This window comes from Scyliorhinus canicula, chromosome 13 (assembly GCF_902713615.1).
Source record: "Scyliorhinus canicula chromosome 13, sScyCan1.1, whole genome shotgun sequence".
Taxonomy (NCBI): Eukaryota; Metazoa; Chordata; class Chondrichthyes; order Carcharhiniformes; family Scyliorhinidae; genus Scyliorhinus; species Scyliorhinus canicula.
In genome coordinates, this window is record NC_052158.1 from 109019506 (window position 1) to 109043891 (window position 24386).

The 24386-nt window shown below is 48.4% G+C and overlaps 1 protein-coding gene across 3 annotated transcripts in view; it reads right to left on the bottom strand.

Moving 5' to 3' along the window:
- Nucleotides 1-553: 553 nt before the first annotated feature.
- Nucleotides 554-24386, bottom strand: part of pex5la (peroxisomal biogenesis factor 5-like a) — a 235196-nt gene continuing 211363 nt past the window's right edge. For all 3 annotated transcript variants that reach the window (XM_038816591.1, XM_038816590.1, XM_038816592.1), the window contains 2 exons: nt 23400-23557; nt 554-1917 (listed from right to left, as the gene is read on the bottom strand). In XM_038816591.1, coding sequence (XP_038672519.1) covers nt 1719-1917; nt 23400-23557 — 357 coding nt within the window. In that variant the 3' untranslated portion in view covers nt 554-1718. The remainder of the gene's footprint in view (nt 1918-23399; nt 23558-24386) is intronic.

Below are 24386 nucleotides of genomic sequence, written 5' to 3' on the forward strand. Positions count from 1 at the left end.
CCTTCCAGTCGGGGAACACTTCAGCAGTCAAGGGCATTCAGCCTCTGATCTCCGGGTAAGCGTTCTCCAAGGCGGCCTTCAGGACACGCGACAACGCAGAATCGTCGAGCAAAAACTTATAGCTAAGTTCCACACGCATGAGTGCGGCCTCAACTGGGATCTAGGATTCATGTCGCATTACATTCATCCCCCACCATCTGGCCTGGACTTGCAAAATCCTACCAAGTGTTCTGGCTTGAGACAATTCACACCTCTTTAACCTGGGGTTACCCCTATCTCTGGATCTATAATGAATTGATTACCCACAAATGCTCGAATTCCAAGCATTGTCTGGCATCTCTGACTTTGTCTATATAAATGTTTCTAGGAACATACCTCTCCATTCGCCTGAGGAAGGAGCAGTGCTCCGAAAGCTCGTGTTTGAAACAAACCTGTTGGACCTTACTTCTTACTGTGCTTACCCTAGTCCAACGCCGGCATCTCCACATCATGGCAACTCAGGAACAAAGAACAATACAGCTTTGGACAGGCCCTTCGGCCCTCCAAGCCTGCGTCAACCATGTGTCCTATCTAGACCAACCACCTGTATCCTTCTATACCCCGTCCGTTCATGTGTCTATCCAGATAAGTCTTAAAGATCGCTAATGTATCTGTCTCAACCACCTCATTCGGCAGTGCATTCCAGGCCACCACCACCCTCTATGTAAAAAAAGTTCCCCCGCACATCTCCACTGAAACTTTCCCCCCTCACCTTGGACTTGTGCCCCCTTATAATTGTTATTTTCGCCCTGGAAAATGCCTCAAACTGTTCACTGTATCTATACCCCTAATAATTTTATTAACTAAGTTGTTGTTCTGAAGCTTGGATGTAGATAAGACCGTGATGTTCCAAGTGTAAGATGCTAGTTTGGAGATGATGGGCAGGATTTTCCAGTCCCACACGGTGTGCTTTCCGGCGGCGGACATGATCCGCCAGCAAGATCTCCTGGTCCTGCCGTTGTTTACGGTGTTTTGCATGAATTGCACACTTCCTGTGTGGGGGGGGAGGGGGAGAGGAGAAACCTGCAGCAGAGGAGGGGTGTCCCGCTGTGGAGGAGAGGGTGGGGGAACCCGCTGCGGGGAATCACCTTTGATGGGACTGGAAGATCAAGCTGGCGGGAAAGGCCAGCTAATTCAGTCTGTACTCTCCAATTAGAGCTACACTGAATCCGACATTAAATTTCATCCTTTACTTATGAAAGGAGCAGTTCTAATTCAACTTAAGGTTTTAATAAAGTGCATCCACCCCCAGTTTCCCAAGTGAGGGGGAAAAAAGTTTACAATAGTATTTGTTAAAGATTGCAAACGCAGCTTTGATATTCTAATTATGAGTAGAATTTAACATTACCACACTTTATCAAATGTACAAAAAACATTGTTATGGTTGCTATTCAGCTTTTAAATACTTTCACCTAAAAGGTACACTGTATCTTAAAATAATGATTGCCTGTGAGTGACACATTTTTAACTGAATTTTGATGAATTCCAATTTGTCCATCGTATGAAAATCATTGCTAAACCATTGAATAGCATTTAGGAATGGGCCCCGTAGTCCCCATGAAAATCCTGCTGTAAACTTAACTGTAAAAATCCTGATACATACAGCGTCCTTAACATTTACATGGAAATCTGTATAATATATATCTTTGTATACCCTCAAATATTTGATGGAACGAAGATCAGTCCATATTAAAGGCTTTCAATAAGGTGTCAAGATCTCCAACATGTGCTGCTTGAAAGAGTTCGGGCTGGTCCATCAGGGAAAGCGCTATTCTGACAGCTGTCCAGATGCTGCCTGAAATGAACTGATGGCAGAATTGTGTGCTTCGGCTCTTTCTCTGCAAGTTCAAGGCTGTAAGGAAGTTGCTGACAGCTTCTCTGTTTGAAATACAAATAAGCAATATAAATTGTTTACGTTAATGCCAGAAGGTCATTGCCATATTAACTCTGAATCTGGTTTTATACAATAAAAGCCAAATACACAGATGCTGGAAATCTGAAATAAAAACTGAAATGTTGGGGAAACTCTATTCAACCAAATGGAAACAAAGTCCCATAGTGAGTTTGTTCAGCTGCATGTTTCATGGTGCTTGCAGTGCTGGGGTACACATGGCTATTCAACGTGACTTGAGTTGTATAAGGGACCTCAGCGGGGAACATAGCCCCATTTTGTACAGTGGGGAGTTTCACTCGCCAGAACTCCCCAGTGTAGTGAAAGATCGGGATGCTATTTTTTAACGTCCCGATCTCCGAGGCCCATGAAGTGATCCCCAACCTCCCCCCAGCCCGAATGTACTCCCTGCCCACTCCCTCCTGAATTCCCCACAGGGAAACACCCAGACAGGGCATCTCCCCAGCCTGATTGAACGCATGCAAAAAATGCCAGCTCGGCACCTTGGCAGGGCCAACTTGGCACTGCCCATGCCAGGTTAGCACTGCCAGGGTGCCCAGGTGACACCAGTGCCAGGGCACCACTCTGCCCAAAGGGGGCCTCCGATCCCCTGGAAGATCCCCATGAGTGCCAGTCTGTCTGGTCCCCATTTGAGGGGACCAATTTTTTTTTCCAAAAAAATATACTTTATTCATAAAATTTATAATAAACATTACAGAACATTTCAAATTGTCTTGACTGTACATTCCCATCAAAGTTACATTCATTTGTCTTTCTTCAATTCAATTGGGATAACATTACACACATATCCTACTTTAAGTTACAGTTCTTTCTTAAATATTAACATTGCCTTGTTTCTTTTATACATTGTAGTATTGAAGACCCAGACCGAGGGGTTTTACACTGTTACCCACTTCTCGGTGTACATTTGCTGGTAAGACCTTACACAGTGGTCTTTCCCCATTGCGCCTTGACGGCCGCTGCCCCAAGCTTGAGTGCGTCCCTCAGCACCTAGTCCTGGATCTTGGAATGTGCCAGTCTGCAACACTCGGTCGAGGACAATTCTTTGCACTGGAAGATCAGCAAGTTTCGGGCAGACCAAAGAGCGTCTTTCACCGAGTTGATGACCTTCCAGCAGCAGTTGATGTTTGTTTCACTGTGTGTCCCCGGAAACAGTCCGCAGAGCACAGAGTCCTGTGTCACAGAGCTGCTCGGGATGAACCTTGACAAATACCACTGCATCTCTCTCCAGACCTTCTTTGCAAAGGAACATTCCGCAAGGAGGTGGGTGACCGTCTCATTTCCCCCACAGCCACTCCGAGGGCAGCGTGCAACGGTGCTGAGCCTTCGGGTGTACATGAAGAATCTGACGGGGAGGGCCCTTCTCACCACCAGCCAAGCTAGGTCTTGGTGCTTGTTTTAAAGTTCTGGTGATGAGGCATTCTGCCAGATGACTCTGACCGTCTGCTCAGGGAACCATCCAACGTCCTCCACAGTCTCCTTTTCCCTGAGGACCTCGAGGACATTACGTGCTGACCACTGCTTCATTGCCTTTTGGTCAAAGGTGTTTTCCTTCAAAAGATTTTCCACGAGGGACAGGTGGTACGGCGCGGTCCAACTACTTGGAGCGTTCCGCGGCAATGAGGCCAGGCCCATCCTTCATAGCACCGGGGACAGGTAGAACCTCAGTATGTAGTGACACTTGGTGTTTGCATACCCGGGGTCTACGCACAGCTTGATGCAGCTGCACACAAAGGTGGCCATCAGGATGAGGGAGGCGTTGGGTACGTTCCTCCCTCCTTTATCCAGAGGTTTGTACATGGTGTCCCTTCGGACACGGTCCATCTTGGATCTCCAAATTAATTTGAAGATGGCCCGGGTGACTGCTGCGGTGCAGGTTCGGGTGATGGGCCAGACCTGCGCCACGTACAGTAACACCGAGAGTACCTCACACCTGATGACCAGAATTTTGCCCGCAATGGAGAGGGAGCGTTGCTCCCACCAGCCCAGTTTCTGTTTTACTTTGGCAATGCGCTCCTCCCAGGTTTTGGTGCACGCCCCAGCCGCTCCGAACCATATCCCCAGCACCTTCAGGTAATCTGACCTGACCGTGAAGGGGACAAAGGACCGGTCGGCCCAGTTCCCAAAGAACATGGCCTCGCTCTTGCCGCGGTTTACCTTGGCTCCTGAGGCCAGTTCAAACTGGTCTCAGGTATCCAAGAGCCTGCGTACAGACGCGGGATCCGAGCAGAAGACGGCGACGTCGTCCAATTACAGGGAGGTCTTGACTTGCACGCCTCCGCTGCCTGGGATCGTCACTCCTCTCATACCCGGATCCTTCCTGATGGACTCGGCAAAAGGTTCTATGCAGCATAAAAACAGGGCCGAGGAGAGAGGTCAGCCCTGCCTGACTCCAGATTTGATCTGGAACTTTTCCGATTCCCACCCATTGATTGAGACTGCGCTATAAATGTTTGTGTAGAGCAGTTTGAACCAATTGCGAATTCCTTCCCCAAACCCCATTTTGGAGAGCACATCCATCATGTAGGTGTGCGTTATTCTGTCAAAAGCCTTCTACTGGTCAAGGCTGATGAGGCAGGTGTCTACCCTCCTGTCCTGCACGTAGGCGATTGTATCCCTGAGTAGCGCGAGGCTATCAGAGATCTTCCTGCCGGGTACAGCACAGGTCTGGTCAGGGTGGATCACCGACTCCAGAGCAGACTTGACCCGATTGGCGATGACCTTGGCTAGAATTTTGTAATCCACATTCAACAAGTGAAATGGGTCGCCACGAAGGCTCCTCAACGTTATTATGATGCCGGCTGTGGAAGGGGAGGCGGAGATAGTGGTGGCATTAGATGCAGAGAAGGCCTTTGATAGGGTTGAGTGCGGGTATCTGTGGGAGGTGTTGGAAAGGTTTGGGTTTGGGGAGAGGTTTGTCCGTTGGGTGAGGTTGCTCTATGAGGCCCCGATGGCGAGTGTAGCCACGAATAGGAGGAGGTCGGAGTACTTTCGGTTGTACCGAGGGACGAGACAGGGGTGTCCCCTGTCCCCCTTGCTCTTTGCGTTGGCACTTGATCCCCTGGCCATGGCGTTGAGGGAGTCAGGGAACTGGAGGGGCCTGGTGCGGGGTGGGGAGGAGCATCGAGTGTCGCTTTATGCGGACGACCTGTTGCTGTATGTGGCGGACTCGGTTGGGGGGGGGGGGGATGCCGGCGGTGATGAGGATTCTTAGGGAATTTGGGGGCTTCTCTGGGTATAAGCTGAACCTGGGCAAGAGCGAGTTGTTCGTGGTGCACCCGGGGGATCAGGAGGAGGGGATTGGTAGGCTCTCACTGAAGCAGGCAGGGAAGAGCTTCAGGTACCTAGGGGTCCAGGTGGCTGGGAGGCCCTGCACAAGCTCAACCTCACAAGGTTGGTGGAGCAGATGGAGAAGGAGTTCAAAAGGTGGGATATGTTACCACCATCACTGGTGGGGAAGGTGCAGTCCGTTAACATGACGGTGCTCCCGAGTCCTGTTCCAGTGCCTCCCCACCCTTATCCCGAAGGCCTTTTTTAGGAGGGTCAACAGGAGTATTACGGGATTTGTGTGGGCGCATGGGACTCCGAGGGTGAGAAGAGTGTTCTTGGAACGGGGCAGGGATGGGGGGGGGGGGGGGGGGGGGGCTGGCGTTGCCCAACCTATCTGGGTACTATTGGGCTGCCAACGCACCGATGGTGCGTAAGTGGGTAATGGACGGGGAAGGGGCAGCATGGAAGAGGATGGAGGTAGCGTCCTGTGTGGGCACGAGCCTGGAGGCTCTGGTAACGGCGCCGTTGCCGCTCCCTCCAACGAGGTATACCACGAGCCCGGTGGTGGTGGCTACCCTCAAAATTTGGGGGCAATGGAGACGGCATAGGGGAGAAGTGGGGGGCTCGATGGAGGCCCCGATATGGGGGAATCATCGGTTTGTTCCAGGGAGCATTGATGGCGGATTTCTGGGCTGGCACAGGGTAGGGGTTAGGAGGTTGAGGGACCTGTTTGTGGAGGGGCGGTTCGCGAGCTTGGGGGAGTTAGAGGGGAAGTTTGGGCTCCCCGGGGAACATGTTTCGGTACATGCAGTTTAGGGCATTTGCCAGGCGGCAGGTGGAGGGGTTCCCCTTGCTGCCCCCACATGGGGTACGGTACAGGGTGCTCTCGGGGGTGTGGGTTGGAGGAGGGAGGATTTCGGACATATACCGGGTAATGCAGGAGGTAGACGAGGCCTCGGTGGAGGAACTGAAGGGTAAATGGGAAGAGAAGCTGGGTGAGGAGATTGAGGAGGGGAAGTGGGCGGATGCCCTGGAGAGAGTGAATTCCTCCTCTTCCTGTGCGAGGCTTAGCCTCATACAGTTCAAGATGCTGTATAGGGCCCACATGACTGGGACGAGGATGAGTAGGTTTTTCGGGGGAGAAGACAGGTGTGCTAGGTGCTCGGGGAGCCCAGTGAACCACGCCCTTATGTTTTGGGCATGCCCAGCGCTGGGGGAGTTTGGGAAGGGGGTAGCAAGGACGGTGTCGAGGCTGGTGGGATCCAGGGTCAAGCCAGGCTGGGGCCTCGCAATTTTTGGGGTTGCAGTGGAGCCGGCAGTGCAGGAGGCGAAAGAGGCCGGTGTCCTGGCATTTGCGTCCCTAGTAGCCCGGCGGAGGTTTCTTCTTCAGTGAAAGGATGCGAGGCCCCCAAGCGTGGAGGCCTGGATCAATGATATGGCGGGGTTCATCAAATTGGAGAAGGTGAAATTTGCCCTGAGGGGATCAGTACAAGGGTTCTTTAGGCGGTGGCAGCCTTTCCTGGACTTCCTGGCGGAACGGTAGGGAAATAGGCCGGCAGCAGCAGCAACGCGGGGGGGGGGGGGGGGGGGGGAGGTTTGGTTCGGTGGGAGGGAGAACTGTGTACATGGGTTTGTGTGATGTGGCGGGTGTTATCTCTTTCCTTTTTGTTGTTCACTTTTTTTTTCAGTTGCTTTTGTAGTTGTGTGGGTGTTGTTCTTGGATTTTTACCATGGTTGTTTTGTTAATATTGTTTCGTTGTTTATATTTTGTGAAAATCTTACTAAAAATTATTTTAAAGAAAAGAAATGTGTCGCCAATTTCAAATTTCTTCCCTTTCCCCCTTCTGCTTGTAGATGAGGGTGATGATGCCTTTCCTCATGGATTCTGACATGCTGCCGTCCCGAAGCATCGTACACTTCCAGCAAGTCTGGGCCCATCCAGTCCCACAGAGCTGAATACAACTCAGCCGGTAAGCCGTCGCTTCCGGGAGTTTTACTCGTCTCAAAGGACCTGACGGCCTTTGTCAGCTCGTCCAGAGTTAGCGGTTTGTCCAGGTTTTCCCGCTCGCTGTCGTCCAAGACCTCCGTGATAGACGACAGGAACGTCTGGGAAACAATGCTATCTGTTGGCTTCAGATCATACAGTCTGGCATAAAAGGATTTACTGATTCGCAGGATGTCAGACTGCGATGACTTTACAAAGCCATCTTCTTCCTTCAGGCTGCTGATCACAGAGGTCTCTCTGTGTACCTTTTGGAAGAAGAAACATGAGCACTTTTCATCCTGCCCCACGGAGCGGACTCTGGAATGGAAGATAACCTTGGAGGCCTCCGAGGTGTAGAGCGAGGCTTGCTGGCCCTTCACCTCTTGGAGATCCTCCTTGACATCAACCCCCATCAACTGCAGCTGGAGCAAATTCTGCATACTTTTCTGGAGCCTGGACATGGCCCCTTGTCTCTCTCTCACCTTTTGAAGTTCCCCTTGATTGAGTCTCCACATCTCTGGTGGGAAGCAAAGAGGGGTTTCACAGTTCTCCAACCTTTGTAATCCCTTTTGAGTTCCTGGAGGTTCTCTGGAGTCAACAGTTTTACATTCAGCTTCCATGTCCCCCTGCCCACCCCCTGGTTTTCCTGTAGGTGGCAGTCAGCCAGTAGGAGGCAGTGGTCAGAGAAGAACACAGGCTTAATGTTGGTGGACCTGACCGTGAAAGCACGGGACACAAAGAAGAAGTCTATCCTGGAGCGGACGGACCCGTCCGGCTGTGACCATGTGTATCTACGCTGCGCTCCGTCTGCAGGGCTGCTGAAGACGTCGAGCAGCTTGGCGTCTTTTACCGTTTCCATCAGGAGTCTGGACGTAGCGTCTAGTTTGCTGTCGGCTCTGCCGGATCGTCCAGCCGCATCGATGATGCAGTTGAAGTCACCGCCCAGAATGACTGGCTTGGAGGTGGCCAACAGCAGTGGGAGTTGCTGAAGGACTGCCAGCCGCTCACTCTTTACAGCCGGGGCGTAAACGTTAATAAGCCTGAGGGGGGCGTTTTTGTATTTGACGTCTGCTACGAGGAGGCGTCCTCCCACCACCTCCTTAACGTCGGAGATGGTGAAATTGCCTCCCCGTAGCAGAATACCCAGACCGGAGGAACGACAGTCATTTCCTTCTGACCAGATGGATGGCCCGTGGGACCACCGGCTCAACCAGCGCCTGTAGTTGCTGAGGTGCGGAATCCCACACTCCTGCAGGAACAGTAGGTCGGCTCTCACATTTGCTAAATAGCCGAGTGTGGCTACACACAGCGAAGTATCTTTAATGCTTCACACATTAACAGATGCAATTTTAAATCCCATTTTAAAAAGGTAGATTTACTAGTCTCAGAGTCCAGAGTCTATACAGTTGGGTGTTCCATTTGAGGGGACCAATGCTCAACGGCGCTCACCCGAGGTATCCAAAGTGAAGGGGATCAATCCCAAAGCCTCCGGTTCCTCGGGAATCTGCACATTAGAGTGAGACTAATTGTCTCCCTCTTAATATGCAGATTTGGCAAAAAAGTGGTCCTGCCCACAATGGGCAAGATTTACTTTGCAACGTCTCGTGAGGTCACGGTGCGAGCCGGGTAGATCCGGGGAGCGGGGTCTCTGGCTTTTATCGATCATGCTGCACTGCAGTGAGCTGCTTATCTGGCACAGCATGGCCATTGGATCACGGCCAGAGGATCTGACAGCATCGGTGTGGAGAGAAACAGAGTTAACATTTCGAGACTGCTGTGAAGTCATAGTGGAGTCTTTTTTTAAAAAATAATCTTTTTGTCACAAGTAGGCTTACATTAACACCGTTTCTCCCTCCACTGTTTCTCCTTCCACAGATGCTGCCACACCTACTTAGTGTTTCTAGAATTTCCTGTTTTATGTATGAGTTTTTAAAATGTTATATTTAGGAGAATCACATGCATAAGTCCACAACATTACACAACCTCTGAATCAGAGATGACAGTTGTACTAAAGGACAGCAAAATAGTTGTAATTACTGACACTGCACACGAGAGTGGCAAGTGTTCCAATCCCCAACAATGGCATCCATAGTTGTTTGGTAGTACAGAACTTGAGTATTGCTGAAAAAAATAAATTTTTCATCTTGTACTCCGCATACTCGCAAGGATAACCATGCAGGCGAAACAACAACTTTATACTGTATGAGAGGAAGATGCAGATTGGTTGGCAAATGAAGCATTGTCATGTAGAATGCACCAATTGATGGTTATTGACAATCAACTGCCAATTTTGTTTGAAATTTAAACCAGACAACTAGACTCAGAATGGGCAGCGCATTACCCTGTGGAATGAACCAGCGAACAGCTATCACTTATTTTGTTTAGCTGAAACAGGTGCAATGTGTATACATGTTTTGTTTAATAAGAGCAGAGCCCTAATTAATATACGTAGCTTCCAGGACACGGAAATGCAGCACATCGTGAGCCTGACTGACAAATGTAAATTGATATTCTTGCGATTGCCCTGATCGAGGGCAAGATGAAATACTTCCACAAAACGTATTCTTCTAGCAATATTCAATGACATCATCTAGGTGAGGGAAAACATATATTTATGCAGTTCCATCAGAAAGTTAAATTCAAAAATAGCAAATGTAATAAAGTTTTAATATATACAGTTTTGGATTTCTTTTCATGTCTTATTGACCTAACATTTTACATTGGAGTTTCACAGCTATCCTGTCATTCACACCACCTCCAGAGACATATTTTGTTTCTTTACTTGTTCCGTTACCACACCTTTTGGCCTTGCATCAATGAAACCTTTTGTTATTTCACCTTTCCTGTATTCCACTCTACCACAGATCTTCCTTTTAGTTCTTCCATCCTGCTCCCTCTCACCTGCTCGACACCTATTACCTGTCTAACTCTTCTCAGTTATGATGAAAAGGTCATGTTCTGAAATGTTAACTCTTTTTCTCTCTCCTCAGACGCTGCCAGACCTGCTGAGTATTCCCAGCGTTTTATTTTAGATTTCCACATATGCAGTATTTTACTTTAGATTAATAATACGGAAACGCTTGCCAATAAATTGGCTGAGCATTTCTTTTTAACTTGAGAAACATGGAAATGCAATAATTGCTTTTTCTAAAAAAAAGGCAGGCATTATTACGGAGGTGATGACAACTTCACATCCTTCATCTCAATCATGTGACTGATTTACCAAAAACTATCTAGGCAAATTTCTGTGTGTGTGTGTGATGGGAAATATTTTAATTTAGCTTAGGTTGCATCATGAGCAAGTGGTATATGGAAGGATCAGCATGAATATGGTTGAGGAAAGGTTAATCATTAGTAGAGCAGTGAAATTAAAAGACGTTTTATTTGGAAAAACAGTGAATTATAATTGTTATCACAGATAGGCACGAGAAGGAGCTGGCAGTGACTGACAGCCCTTTTCAGAAGAAGCAGTAATTTTGCTGCAGCCTTTAATTACCTCTGTGTCAATCAGTGACAATACTCAAGGTGATTGCCAGTCTCTGACACTGTGGTGTGGAATCAAAGTTCCTGAAGCTGCAAGTTGAAGAGACTGGGGGGGCTGCGGATAGCAAGGGTTCAGAGTTTTATGCTATGGGGCTATATCTCCACAGCATCCACCTTGTCGCCCCAACAGGTTTCCCAGCCAGAAATCAGCTTGATTGACAAAGACTTCCAGTTGGATAAGGAGCACACTGGACACCTCAAGGCCAGGTAGGTTCAATCCAGAACCCCAGAGGGTAGTGGCTGACCCTGTGAAAGTGAGGTACGAGGACTGTCATCCTTTTCATACTAAGCTTTGAAGTCCTACAAGTGTGGTCTAAGCAAGGTTCTATACAAGTTGGGCACAACTTTGTTCCTTTTCAATTCTATCCCTCTACTGTAATCACCAGCTCGGAGTTTGATTCTTTTTCTTGATCAGATCACTGCTGCTCCCTTGGTTGACGAGCAATGCTTCAAAAGCACTTTCTCCTTGAAGTTGTCCCCTGACGATAGCTGCCAGTTTCCCGAAGCCTGGGAAATCCAGTCACCCAGTGTAAAATGTTCAAAGCAGGTTATATCAGAGGCTGCCCCCCCCTTCCTAAAATACTGAAGTGGAATCGGGTTCAGCATTTTAAAATGTTCACCACAATACTTCCCATCCCCTACCCCATCCGACCAATCACTTGGTGCACGCATGAATTTAGTCCGATAAGTATGGTCGACACAAGATTCTATACACGTTTGGCAAAACTTGCTTGTTTTTTTAGTTCTATCCCTCCAAAACTGAATCACAGTTCTGACTTTGTATTTTTTAAAATTATTAACCTGCTTCATCTGTGATTTGTATATCAGTATCCCTGCATCCTCCACCCATTAGACTCTATCATCCAAGTAGAATGTGGCCTCCTTATTCTTCCTACCAAAATGGATCACCTCACTTTTACCTCTTTTGGAATTTGTCTACCAATTAAACATCCATTCTGCAACTTAGCCTACATTTTGTAACAATATTACTCGGCATTAACGATATATCATCCACAAATTTAGAAAGGGTACTTTTGATTCTCAAGTTAGACTGTAAACAACAATGGTCCCAACACTGATCCCTGTGAATTGTCACGTTAGACTGTGAACAGGTGGCATGGTGGTGCAGTGGTTAGCACTGCCGTCTCAAGGCACCAAGGAACCAGGTTCAATCCCGGCCCCGGGTCGCTGTCCGTGTGAAGTTTGCACATTCGCCCCATATCTGCATGAGTCCCACCCCCACAACCCAAAGATGTGCAGCGTAGGTGGATTGGCCATGCTAAATTGCCCCTTAATTGGAAAAATGTAAAAAACAAAGATAGACTGTGAACAACAATGGTCCCAACATTGATCCCTGTGGAACACAACTTTCTATTTGTGTCAGTGTGACCGACTACCCGCAGTCCGTACTCTGCTTTTTAGCCAACTTGCAACCCTTTCTGCTACTTTTGTCCCGAATCTAAAACTTTGATCTTCGGTCATTAGTCCACTATGAGCTATCTTCATTGAGACTTCCGGAGGCAGCCGTGGAGTGAGCGGTCACACATTTGGTGGCTCCTGCTGGAGGTGGAACTGTTTGGCCTTTCTCACCCGATATAGGAGGTGTTTGCTGGTGCAAAATGCATGAACAGCGAGTGACAGGAATTCACCACCGGTAGGACCTGTTTGTGGCTTATCAAACAAGGAGTGCAATGATCAAGAGGCAGCAGTCTGGTAAGGAGGACTTTCGAAGTGCGACAGAGGGAAAGATGGTGGAGAGCTCTGGGGTGTCGTTGCCTGTCCAGTGGTCTACTGAGCAGTTGGTGGAGTTTCTCAACACCAAGTTCCAACAGCAGAGGCAAGAGGCCTCGGAGGACCTGGCTAAGGTGGTGGAGTCGATCAGGGCGGCTATTGAGACAGTGGAGCAGAGACAGGAGGTGCAGGGTCCGGTACTCCAGAAGTGCAGGAGTCCGTGGCGGATCAGGAGGACCAGTTGGCCTCATTGGAGGCAGAGATTGTGCTCATAGCAGAAGGCCAGAACCGGCTGAGGGAGAAGGTGGAGGGCTTGGAGACTCCAGGAGCCAGAATATCCAGATTGTGGGACTGCTGGAAGGGATTGAGGGAACACAGGCCACAATGCGAATATGTTTGAGAGGTTAGTGGGGAAGGGGTCTTTGACTGACGTCCCAAGGTTGATCGAGTACACAAGGTGTTGAGGAGGAGGCCGAAGGTGGGGGAGCCTCTGAGGGCGTTGGTAGTGGGGTTGCATCGTTTTTTTGGATAAAGAAAGGATTCTGCAGTGGACAAAGGAGACGAGAGAATGTACCTAGGAAGGAAATGAGGTGCGTATCTTCCAGGACTTGGGTGTGGAGTTGGCCAAGTGGCGAGCTGGGGTCAATAGGGCGAAGTCGGCCCAGTACAAGAAAGGAATGATGTTTGAGGTATTGTATCCGGCTTGTCTGTGGGTCATACACATGTATCAGGAATTCAATTTTGATACAGCAGCGGAGGCGAGCAATTCATGAGGAACCATAAACTGGTGGACTTGAGGACATTGAACTTTGGAGATGCCAGTACAGGAAATGTTGGTGTGTATACCGGGCGGATTATTGTATTTACTGTGTTTGGATGTGGAAGTGTGTTCAACTGTTATTGGGAAATTGTGGGTGAGGGGTGGTTGGGGGTGGGGGGCGGGGGAGGGGGTTGGGAGGCGGGGAAGGCGGTGTAGGCAGTTGCCTCAAGTGGGGCCCATCATGGTAGCAGGTAGGCTAGGAAACAGGAGCGAAGTGGGGGTCGATTCATGGAGGGAGTAAGTTTTCTTTCTCTTTGCTGGGGGCAGGGGGATAGGGGGAGATGCTGATGTGGGTGGAGTTGGTGTGGTGCAATTGGTTAAGGGGGGATGGCAGCGGACATCTTGGGGAGGCCCAAGGTTGAGTGAGGAGTGGATCTGGGCAGCTGATTAAAGAGGGGCTATGGCTGATCGGGGGCGGTGGGGAGCCCCCGACCCAGTTGATTAAGTGGATGTTGGGGGATTAAATGGACCGATAAAGGGGTCTCACGTTTTTGTCATCTTGGGTTACAAGTGGTGAGGAGTTGGGCCCAGCTGCACAAGCTAAATTTGGCGCAGGAATGAAAGCGCATTTTAAGAGGTCGGATTATGCAGCTACTGTCGTTGGCTGGTCAGGTCCAGATGGTAAAGATGACAGTGTTGCTTAAGTTGTTGTTTGGGTTTCAGAACCTCCTGGTCTTTGTGCCCAAGTCCATTTTTGAGGTTTGTGTGGGCGGCTAAGGCTCCACTGGCTAGGAGGGTGTGAGTCTGCTGGCTTGAGTCGTCAGTGTGGGGAGGGGAGGAGGGGGTGGGGGGAGAATCTATTTTCTGTTTAGGGCCTGGGGTCTGGGTTAAAGGTTAATGGGGGAGACAGGCACCGAAGTGACAGAGGGTAGAGTGGTGGGGGGGGGGGGGGGGGGGGGGGGGGGTAGTTGGAGTGGTCCACCCATACTTGGTCAGGACCGGCCATGGCCCCTGCTTGGCCAGCCTTCACAGATGCAGCATTAGTGTCAGCCCCCTATGTGCCTGTGGGAGAGCGCAAACTATGCACCACATCATGGAAGAATGTCCAACCCACAGACTCAGCAGCCTATCCCCACGCAACACAGCAGGACTGGAAGAAACTGCTTGGTTTAGGGACTTTGCATTCACTAAATAAAATAGCTGTGCCACTGAGTGGCTGCATGCCTGAGCAGGGGAAGCAAAACCCATGGGAGATTGCCAAACAAGGCGGAGAATAGGTTCCAAAATCTTACTATGCTGCACTCGAGGCTTCTGTGCAGTAAATGGAAAGCAAGAGAGATGACACCCACACCTGGAGGCTCTGCAGGCAAACTGAGAAGGCAAACTGCAGACTAGATGGCCTTACACAAGTGGCCAAATTATTTTCAAATGCACCTGTGCTGCTAGATTCACATGCTGCTCTATGTAACAGACCTGTCTTGGTGCATCGGCAGGCCTGCCAGAAAGCCTGTGGTCAATGTCAAGGAAAAGGGCAGCGATGACACCATCTTGGCACAGGACTTTGCGCAGAGCATAGAAAGCAGCCTTTCCAGTGTGGAACTGGTGACTAACCCCATTAGCACTCATGGAGCCAACCACAATGCAATGTCTGATGGCCAATATCTCAGATTCCACCACAGCACAACATATATCCTCAACATCAGCAGTGGAAACTCCGATTGAAATCAGGTAAGTACAACTTGCTGCCATCACGCAATCTCAGACTTGGAATCAGGAGGCGGTGGCACGGTGGTATTTTCACTGGACTAGTAGCCCAGAGACCCAGGGTAATGCTCTGGGATGCGGGTTCGAATCCTGGCATGGCAGATGATGAAATTTTTAAAATCTGGAATTATAAGTCCGATGATGATGCCAACTTACAATCAGGGATGGACAACAAATGCTGGCCCAGCCAGTAATGCCTACATCTCATGAATTAATTTTTGAAAAATCAAAACTGTGGATGCCAGTCTTCACAGGATCTCACAGCTGAATGATGAGGGAGTGAATTCCCTTCAATTGAGGTGTAGAATCAACGTATGACACCTACGTTCAATGACATCTTGTACCATTGAGAAGTCTGAAATTTTTGCAAAGCTGTGTGTTCATTTCATCTTTTTCCCCTCTCACCAAAGTGAATGAAATCTATTCAGCTCTCATGGGATAGAACACACTTATGCAACAGTGGATGGAACTGGGGCATGTTGTTATCATCTAATCCAGGAAGAGGCACTGCTTGCCACTCCAAGAAAAGACCCATTTATTCCTTCTCTCCATTTCCTGTCTGCTAACCAAATCTTGCCAATATCATACATCCAATCCCACGTGCTTTAATTTTGCACACTAATCACTTATGTGGGACTTTATCAAAGGCTTTCTGAAATTCCAAATACACCGCATTCACTGGTTCTCCCTTATCTATTCTGCTAGTTACCTCCTCAAAAAACTCCTTAATTTCCCTTTCATAATACCACGTTGACTTTGTCTAACTCTGTTGATATTTTCTAAGTGTCCTGTTATCACATCCTTTATAACAGACTATAGCATTTTCCTTACTACTGATGTTAGACTAACCGGTCTGCAATTCCCTGTTTTCTCCCTTACTCCTTTTTTAAATAGCGAGATTACAATTTTCCACCCTCCAATCTGTCAGGACTGTTCCAGGACCTACAGAATTTTGGAACATGACGACACATCCACTATTTCATGGGCACCTCCTGGGATGTAGATTATCAGGTCCTGTGGATTTGGCTGCATTCAGTTCCATTAATCTTTCCAGCACTTTTTTTTAAGCAATACTAAATTTCCTTCTAACTAGACCCTTGGTTCCCGAGCATTTCTGGGAAGTTATTTGTTTCTTCCTCTGTGAAGATAGAACTAAAGTAGTTGCTTAATTGATCTGCCATTTCCTTATTCTCTTTATAAATTCTCCTGTTTCGGACTGTATGGGACTTACATTTGTGTTCACCTATCTTTTTCTTTTTGCATACTTATAGACGCTTTTACAGACTGCTTTTATGTTCTGGTGACTGTTTCACTATTTCACAAATAATCTATCACTATTTACCAAATCATAATCCTTCGCAATCTTTGAAGATCTTCAGCAGGGCACCCCTTGATTTGGCTTTTGTAAAAAAGCCCCAAGTTCTCAATGTTTCTTCATAAAATGGCAATCCCTAATTTCTAATAACATCCTTGTGAACAAACAGCAAAGGAAAATAGTCATCACTTTTTCCAGAGTATACCTTTACATTTAGAACAGAACACAATATCATATAAATTGTAACGCTCCACTCTGCTGCTAATGGACAGGATTCGCTCGTCCCCCAGCTGCCGTGTGTCTCAGCGGTACGCCCTTCGTTGGCAGTGAGATTCTAACTCCCCACCGCTTGTCATTGGGAGCCCCTTGGGTATGGGTACGCTGCCGGTGGGGAAAGTGAATTGAAACAACTGGAGAAATGAATGTTTGCATTCCTTTAAGGCTACAAAATGTAATTCCTCTGAAGTAAGCTCTTCACGTCCATTGAAACATCAATCAAGAATTCACAGCCCATTCTTAAACTGTTCCTTTATCTTTGTCTTTGGCACGGTGTGAATAAATTTGACAGACAAGTGATGTGTTACATGTACTGTTTTTGTCATGTGGCTGACAGATCTTCCATTGTATTGGTCTAGAAGAGTTATAGGATATGCTGTTTTATTTCACTAGGCTGTCACTGCTACTTAATGCACAGTGTCAAGGGAATTATTTTACAGTGATTCAAGTAAAATTCTGTTTACATTCACATGGTATCCTGCAAGTTTTAAAATCATTGTTTTAGGGATTGGAGTTCTACAACTCATATTAATCGGAAATCCATTAATTAGCAGCCTCAACTATTCTAGTAACTTGCTTTATTTACAGTTGAATGTTTATCTCTTGCCTTTAGCAAAGTCTAGGAAATCCATGGAAACGGTAGGTAACGTGTAGCAAGCAGTCTTGGGACAGGAACATTGTGTTTAGAAGCCTATGTGGAGCCTGTATGCTTTTGGTGATTTGGTGGGGTATTGTTGGGTGTGGCAGTGGAGCATCTAGGAAGGTGGCCACCTGGTTTTGAGGAGGTGTGAGCTTAGGCAACACTAAATTAAGGTATAGATATCGGTCAGTGGGGCCAAAGAGGACCCAATGACATTATGATAGATGAGTGGTCGATAGGCTATGGTCGACAAAAGTGTGTCCAGATCATCTGCAAATATTGGATTTCCATTTGCCATCCCCTGGCCACCCCGAGCCTGAGCCATCTATACAATGAGGCCATTCGGCCCATTGAGTCTGCACCTACCCTCTGAAAGTGCACTCAACAGAGGCTCAATCTCTGCCCTATCCCCATAACCCCACCTAACTTAAACATCTTTAGAAACTAAGCAGCAATTTAGCATGGCCAATCCACCTAACCGCCATATCTTTGGACTGTGGGAGGAAACTGGAGCACCCGGAAGAAACCCACGCAGATACGTGGAGAATGTGCAAACTGCACACACACAGTCACCAAAGGCCGAAATTGAACCCCGGTCCCTGATGCTGTGAGGCAACAGTGCGAACCACCGAGCCGCCCATGCTTTGGACCCAGCCCAAAAGCTTCTTTCTTTAATGCAAGATCTGCTGTTACTGTAATTTCTGTCTGTAGGCTGGCATAAAGTTTGCAATTTCATGGAATGGTTACAGCACAGAAGGAAGCCATTTGCTCCGTCATGTCCATACCAGTTCACTGCAAGAGTTAATCCCAAACCATCCACCTCCACTTTCTCCATAGCCAGTAATTTTCTTTCATAGTTGTTTATCCAATTGTTAAAATGATTTCAACAAAGGGAATGATGAGGTGAAGTCAAGTAATATGGTAGGTAAATTTCTGCTCCAGCATTCCAATAGAGTTTTTTGACTATATGTAATGCTAGTCATTTAGCTCACCATTAAGTTTCATCCTTGGCTAAGTGCTAGATTCAGGTTTTGGGGCCCCTAGAGACTTGTACACATTATTCAGGCTGGCATTTCCGTGCAACGCAGAGGGAGTGGCTATCTTTCAGAAGAGACATGTAAACATGGCCATGTATGCCAGCCAGGCTGGCATTTCTGTGCAACGCAGAGGGAGTGGCTATCTTTCAGAAGAGACATGTAAACGTGGCCATGTATGCATGCTTGGGTGGATATTATATATTATACTTTTTAAAAACGTGTTTTATTCAAACTTGTATCAAAGTAGGTTACAGCAAATAAACACCCCGGGAAACATTCTTCCCAACAATCAACTATACAGTTTGTACAGATTTTTCTCCTTTTTCACCCCCCCCCCCCGCTCATACTTTATCTTCTCTAACAGGTTACCCAACCATGCTGCTACCCCCGGTGGCGATGCCGACCGCCACTCCAGCAAAATGCGTCGCCGTGCAATCAGAGAGGCAAAGGCCAAGACATCTGCCTTCCTCCTCTCCATGAGCTCCGGCTTCTCTGAAACCCCAAATATCGCCACCAAAGGGCCAGGGTCCACTCCCTCCTCCACTATCCTGGCTAAGACCACCAACACTCGCGCCTAGAATCTTCCCAATTTTTCAAAACTACAAAACATGTGCGCATGATTCGCTGTCATATGCACCCTGTGCACCACCTTAAACTGTATCAGGCTCATCCTTGCACAACAGGAGGTCCCGTTTACGCTTCGCAGTGCCTCACTCCATACTCCACAATTCATCTCCATTCCCAACTCCGCTTCCCATTTCTCCTTGATCTTCACCACCCGCTCGCCTCCCTGCTCTCCCAGCCACTTATATATATCCCCAATTCTTCCCTCCCCTTCCACATCCAGAAGCTGCAGTCGCTCCAGCAGGGTGTATCCCGGCAATCTAGGGAACCCCTTCCAGACCTTTCGTGCAAAGTCCCTAACCTGTAGATACCTTAACTCACTACCCCTCGGCAGCTCTACCCTCTCCCTTAGCTCCTCCAGACTGGCGAACATTTCCTCCAAATACAAATCCCTCACCTTGACCAGCCCCACTTCCCTCCACCTCCTGTATACACTATCCATCCCCCGGCTCAAACCCATGATTCACGCACAGCGGCGTTAGCACCGACATCCCTTCCACCCTAAAATGCCTCCTCAGCTGATTCCATATCTTCACCATGGACTGCACCACAGGACTCCCTGAATACCTACTCAGAGCCATTGGCAATGCTGCCGTCACCATAGCCCTCAAACTAGACCCCTCACAAGATTCCTCCTCTATCCCAACCCACTCTACCCCTTCTCCTTCCCACCACCGCCGCACCTTGTCCACATTCGCTGCCCAATAATAATGAAGCCAGTTTGGCAACGCCAACCCCCCCCCCCCCCCCCCCTCCCCCCCCCCCCCACCCCCACCGGCCCCTGTAGCAGGGTCATCCCCACCCTTGGCACCTTCCCCGCCCATACAAAGTCAGAGATGATTGTGTCCACTTTCCGAAAAAAGGACTTTGGTATAAAGATCAGGGAGCCTGAAAGAGAAACAAGAACCTCAGCAGAATATTCATCGTCACCACTTGGACCCTCCCCGCCAATGTTAAGTACAGTGTATCCCATCTCTTAAAATCCTCCCTGCCCTCCTCCATCAGCTTCGTTAAGTTCCACTTATGGAGCCCCATCCGTTCCCTCGCTACCTGAATTCCCATGTACCTAAACCTATCCCTCACTACCGTAAATGGCATCCCCCCCTAATTTAGCCCGCTGTACCAGCTCAGTCACCCGGAATACCTCGCTTTTCACTACATTCAGCTTGCATCCCAAGAACCCTCCAAACCTCCCCAACAGACCTATAATCCTTCCCATACTCTCCAACGGATCCGAAACATACAGCAAGAGGTCATCGGCATAGAGCGTCACCCGATGCTCCCTCTGTCCCCTCATTATTCCCTACCACTCTGCCGACCCCCTGAGCGCCTCTGTCCACTCATTATCCCCTGCCACTCTGCCGACCCCCTGAGAGCCTCTGTCCCCTCATTATCCCCTGCCACTCTGCCGACCCCCTGAGAGCCTCTGTCCCCTCATTATCCCCTGCCACTCTGCCGACCCCCTGAGAGCCTCTGTCCCCTCATTATCCCCTGCCACTCTGCCGACCCCCTGAGAGCCTCTGTCCCCTCATTATCCCCTGCCACTCTGCCGACCCCCTGAGAGCCATCACCAATGGCCCTGTGGCCAGCGCAAACAGCAGCGGCGACAGCGGGAACCCCTGCCTCGTACCCCTGTGTAAGTCAAAGCTTTGTGAGCTGATATCATTCGTCCTCACCCTCGCTCTTGGCACCACATACAGAAACCGCACCCATGCCACAATCTCGGCCCAAACCCAAACCTTCCCAAAACTTCGAACTGGTACCACCACCACCCGATCAAATGCTTTCTCCGCGCCCATGGACACCACCACCTCCGGTACCAGAGCCCTCGACGGATTCATCACCACATTCAACAGCCGTCTTATATTACTCACGAGCTGCCTGCCCTTCACCAAGCCTGTTTGATCTTCTGCAACCACCCCCGGGACACAATCCTACATCCTCCCCGCCAACAACTTAGCCAGTACATTCACATCCGTGTTCAATAGTGATATGGGTCTATATGACCCACATTCCACCGGATTCTTCCCTTCTTTCGGGTTAGTGTGATTACTGCCTGCTTCATCATCTCCGGCAACTCCCCCTTTTCCAGTGCTTCATTAAACGCCCCCAACAGATGTGGTGCCAGGTCCGCCTTAAATTCCTTATAAAATTCTGCCGGTTCCCATCCGGCCCAGGGGCCTTCCCCAACTTCATACTCCTGATACTATCCAGCACCTCCCTCAACCCCAGGGCTCCTCCAATGCCTGCCTCTTTGCTTCCTCCACCTGGGGAAATTCCAGCTCGTCCAGAATCCACCCCATTTCCCCCTCCTCTCCTCCTGGATCTGCCTCATAAAGTCCCTGGTAATACTCTCCAAATGCCTCATTTATCTTCCCTGGCTCTGACACCACATCCCCAGTCTGGGTCTTCAATATTTCCCTGAACGCAGCCTGCCTCCGCAGCTGGTGTGCCAGCATGCAGCTCGTCTTCTCCCCATACTCTTATTGCACCCCTCTTGCCCTCCGCAGTTGCCCTACCGCCCTCCCCGTTGTCAGCCTGTCAAATTGCCCCTGCAACATTTTCCTCCTCGCCAATCCCTCCACGGTGGGCACCCTCGAATATTCCCTGCCCACCTCCACTATCTCGCTCACTAGACGGTCATGTTCCGCCCTCCTTTCTTATTCGCACGAACCGTAAATGAGATCATTTCTCCCCGGACCACTGCCTTCAGTGCTTCCCAAAAAATGCCCGCCGACACCTCCCCATTCTGACTGAACTCCACATAATTTCTAATCGCCAACCGCACCTTATCACAAAAACCTCCATCCGCCAACAACCCCGAGTCAAACCTCCACCCCGGCCTCTGTTCTCGTCCCGTACTGAACCGAATATCCAGCCAGTGGGGTGCATGGTTCGAGATAACTATTCCCGTATATTCTGCCCCCTCCACCTCAACCAAAATCTCCCGACTCACTACAAAGTAGTCAATCCTCGAATACACCTTATAGACGTGTGAAAAGAAGGAATACTCCCCCCTGGGTTCTGAAAGTGCCATGGATCCACCATAACCATCTTCTCCATAAACCCCACCCAGCTCCCTTGCCATTCGTACCCTACCCATCGACCTGGGGCTCGATCTATCCACCCTCGGCTCCAGGACACAGTTAAAATCTCCTCCCACGATCAACTGGTACGTGGCCAAATCCGGGATTACTGCCAGCAACCCCCTCATAAAACCCATATTATCCCAATTTGGGGCATACACATTTACCAACACTACCGGTGCCCCACTCACAATCACATATCTCCCACCTGGATCCATCACCTCCTTCACACTCATGAATCCCATTTTATTGCTCATTAAAATCGGCACACCCCTCGATTTCAAATCAAACCCCGAGTGAAAAACCTGCCCGACCCACCCCTCCCTTAACCTAACCTGGTCCTTCACAGGGAGGTGCGTCTCGTGCAAAAAGACAACCCCCGCTTTCAACCCCCTGAGGTGCGCGAACACCCGCGACCTTTTAACCGGCCTATTCAGCCCCTGGTAGTTCCACGATACCAACCTTACCGGAGGCTTGCGAGGCCTCCAATCCCCTCTACCGTCCGTCATCTTCCCCACTTAACACCTGCCCCTTTAATTCCACTCTGTATCTAGCCCATCCCAGATGGCCCCTTTCTTCACCCTTGACCATGTTATCTCTCACCCCCTGCCGTGTCGCAGAAATCCCCCCCCCCCCCCAACTTTTCCCCTTCTCCCCTCCACTCTTGGCCTTCTCCCCCACCATCTCACTTATAAAATATTTTATGATACTCTTTGAACAGCCGGGGCACTTGTCCTGATCACCTGGTCAATGTTTATCCCTAAACAAACATCTGAAAAATACTGTTTGGTCATTAGCACTTTGTTATTTTTGGGTCCATGCTGTGCACAAATTGGTCCCTCCATTTCCCACATTACAATGGCTACACTTAAAGTACTTAATTGGTCCTAATACACTTTGAGACATCCTGACGTTGTGAAAGGCGCAAAGCAAATCCTTATCTTAGATTGTGCAGGCACAAATATTCTTCAACCACATAATTAGGTAAATAAATCAAATTTCAAGAATCACATTCTATTTAATTAGCTATATTCCAAGACAGACCAAGATACTTTCAGATTTCATGCTGTTACCATGCTGTTGGCAACATTGCACCCACAGTGGGAACATTTTCTTTGTTCGTTATTTCTTCTCGCAAAGTGATAGAAGCATTCTAAGAGAACAGATTTCTCTATTCACTATAAATAGCAATCAGAGGAAATCTTTCTACTGCATCAAGGTTTGCTAAACACAGAGGAAATCTCGTCCCATTGTTTTAAAAACCAACACTGTTCTGCCTTGTTTCAGAATCTGGCAATAGATGTTCAAAATGAGGGGGAGGTGGATGCTCAAATCCCCAGGACTGAGTGCCTCTCTTCAACAAACACAAAGTCAAATAATAAATTTAAATTTCAAGGAAAACTCAATTTAGCTCTTACCTGTAAGCTCCCAGGTTTATGCAACTGATTCCCAGATTGTATCTTGATCGGATGAAGCCGGGCTGAATTTCCAAAGCCCTTTGGTAAGCCTCAACAGCCTCTTCACTCCGATCTCCATTTGCCAAGGTAGCTCCAAGTCGATTCCACAATAAGTAATCCTTGGAAATATATGTGTATTTTAAAGCATCGTCAGTGAAATTCAGAACGGCAAATTTCATTCATGACTATTTAATGCTTTTGTACCTCATTCCTGTGCGTTTTATCTGCAGTTGTTGGCTATTTAAAATAATATATTGTTAACCCAATACTTCAAATGTGAATACTGCTGTGTAATAATTGTGCATTTGGAAACCTTACTGACAATTTTTGCTCAGGAATTCTATCCTAATAGATGTTGGTTTTGTGGCATTCCACAACTCGAACATAAAATGTTAATTTGTGCTACAACACACAAGGGGGAGCACTTCTCGTACACGTGCAGATGCAGTTTCAGTGCCCGTGAAGCTGCTTGTATTAAAGATGATGAAGATAGAACAAAGACAAACAAAAATATACCACTGTTCAGGTTCCCTCCAGTTCTACTACATCCCCTCTTCACTTATTTCCCCCTCCACCACTCTCATCACTTCCCTCCCACTCCACTTCTTCCTTCTACTCCCCACCATCCATACTGCTTGAGCAGGAAGGAGTGAAGGGTCATGCTGGGAAAGTAGGAAGGGGCAGGGGGAAGCGGTGAGGGAAAAGGGCAGGGGGAAGCGGTGAGGAAAACGAGGCAGTGGCGAAGGGAATGGCAAACGGGTTCAAGGGAGGAAATGAAGGGGCAAGTGGAAGTGATATCAAACAAATACGATACTAAACATCTTACTCCCACTTCTAGCCAACAGAATCTAACAAATTATCATTGTCAGTCTCTTTCCAATTTTTGCGAAGGTGAAAAATCCTAGTTAAAAGTGAAATCATAATGGAATGACTATAGTAAAAATATGC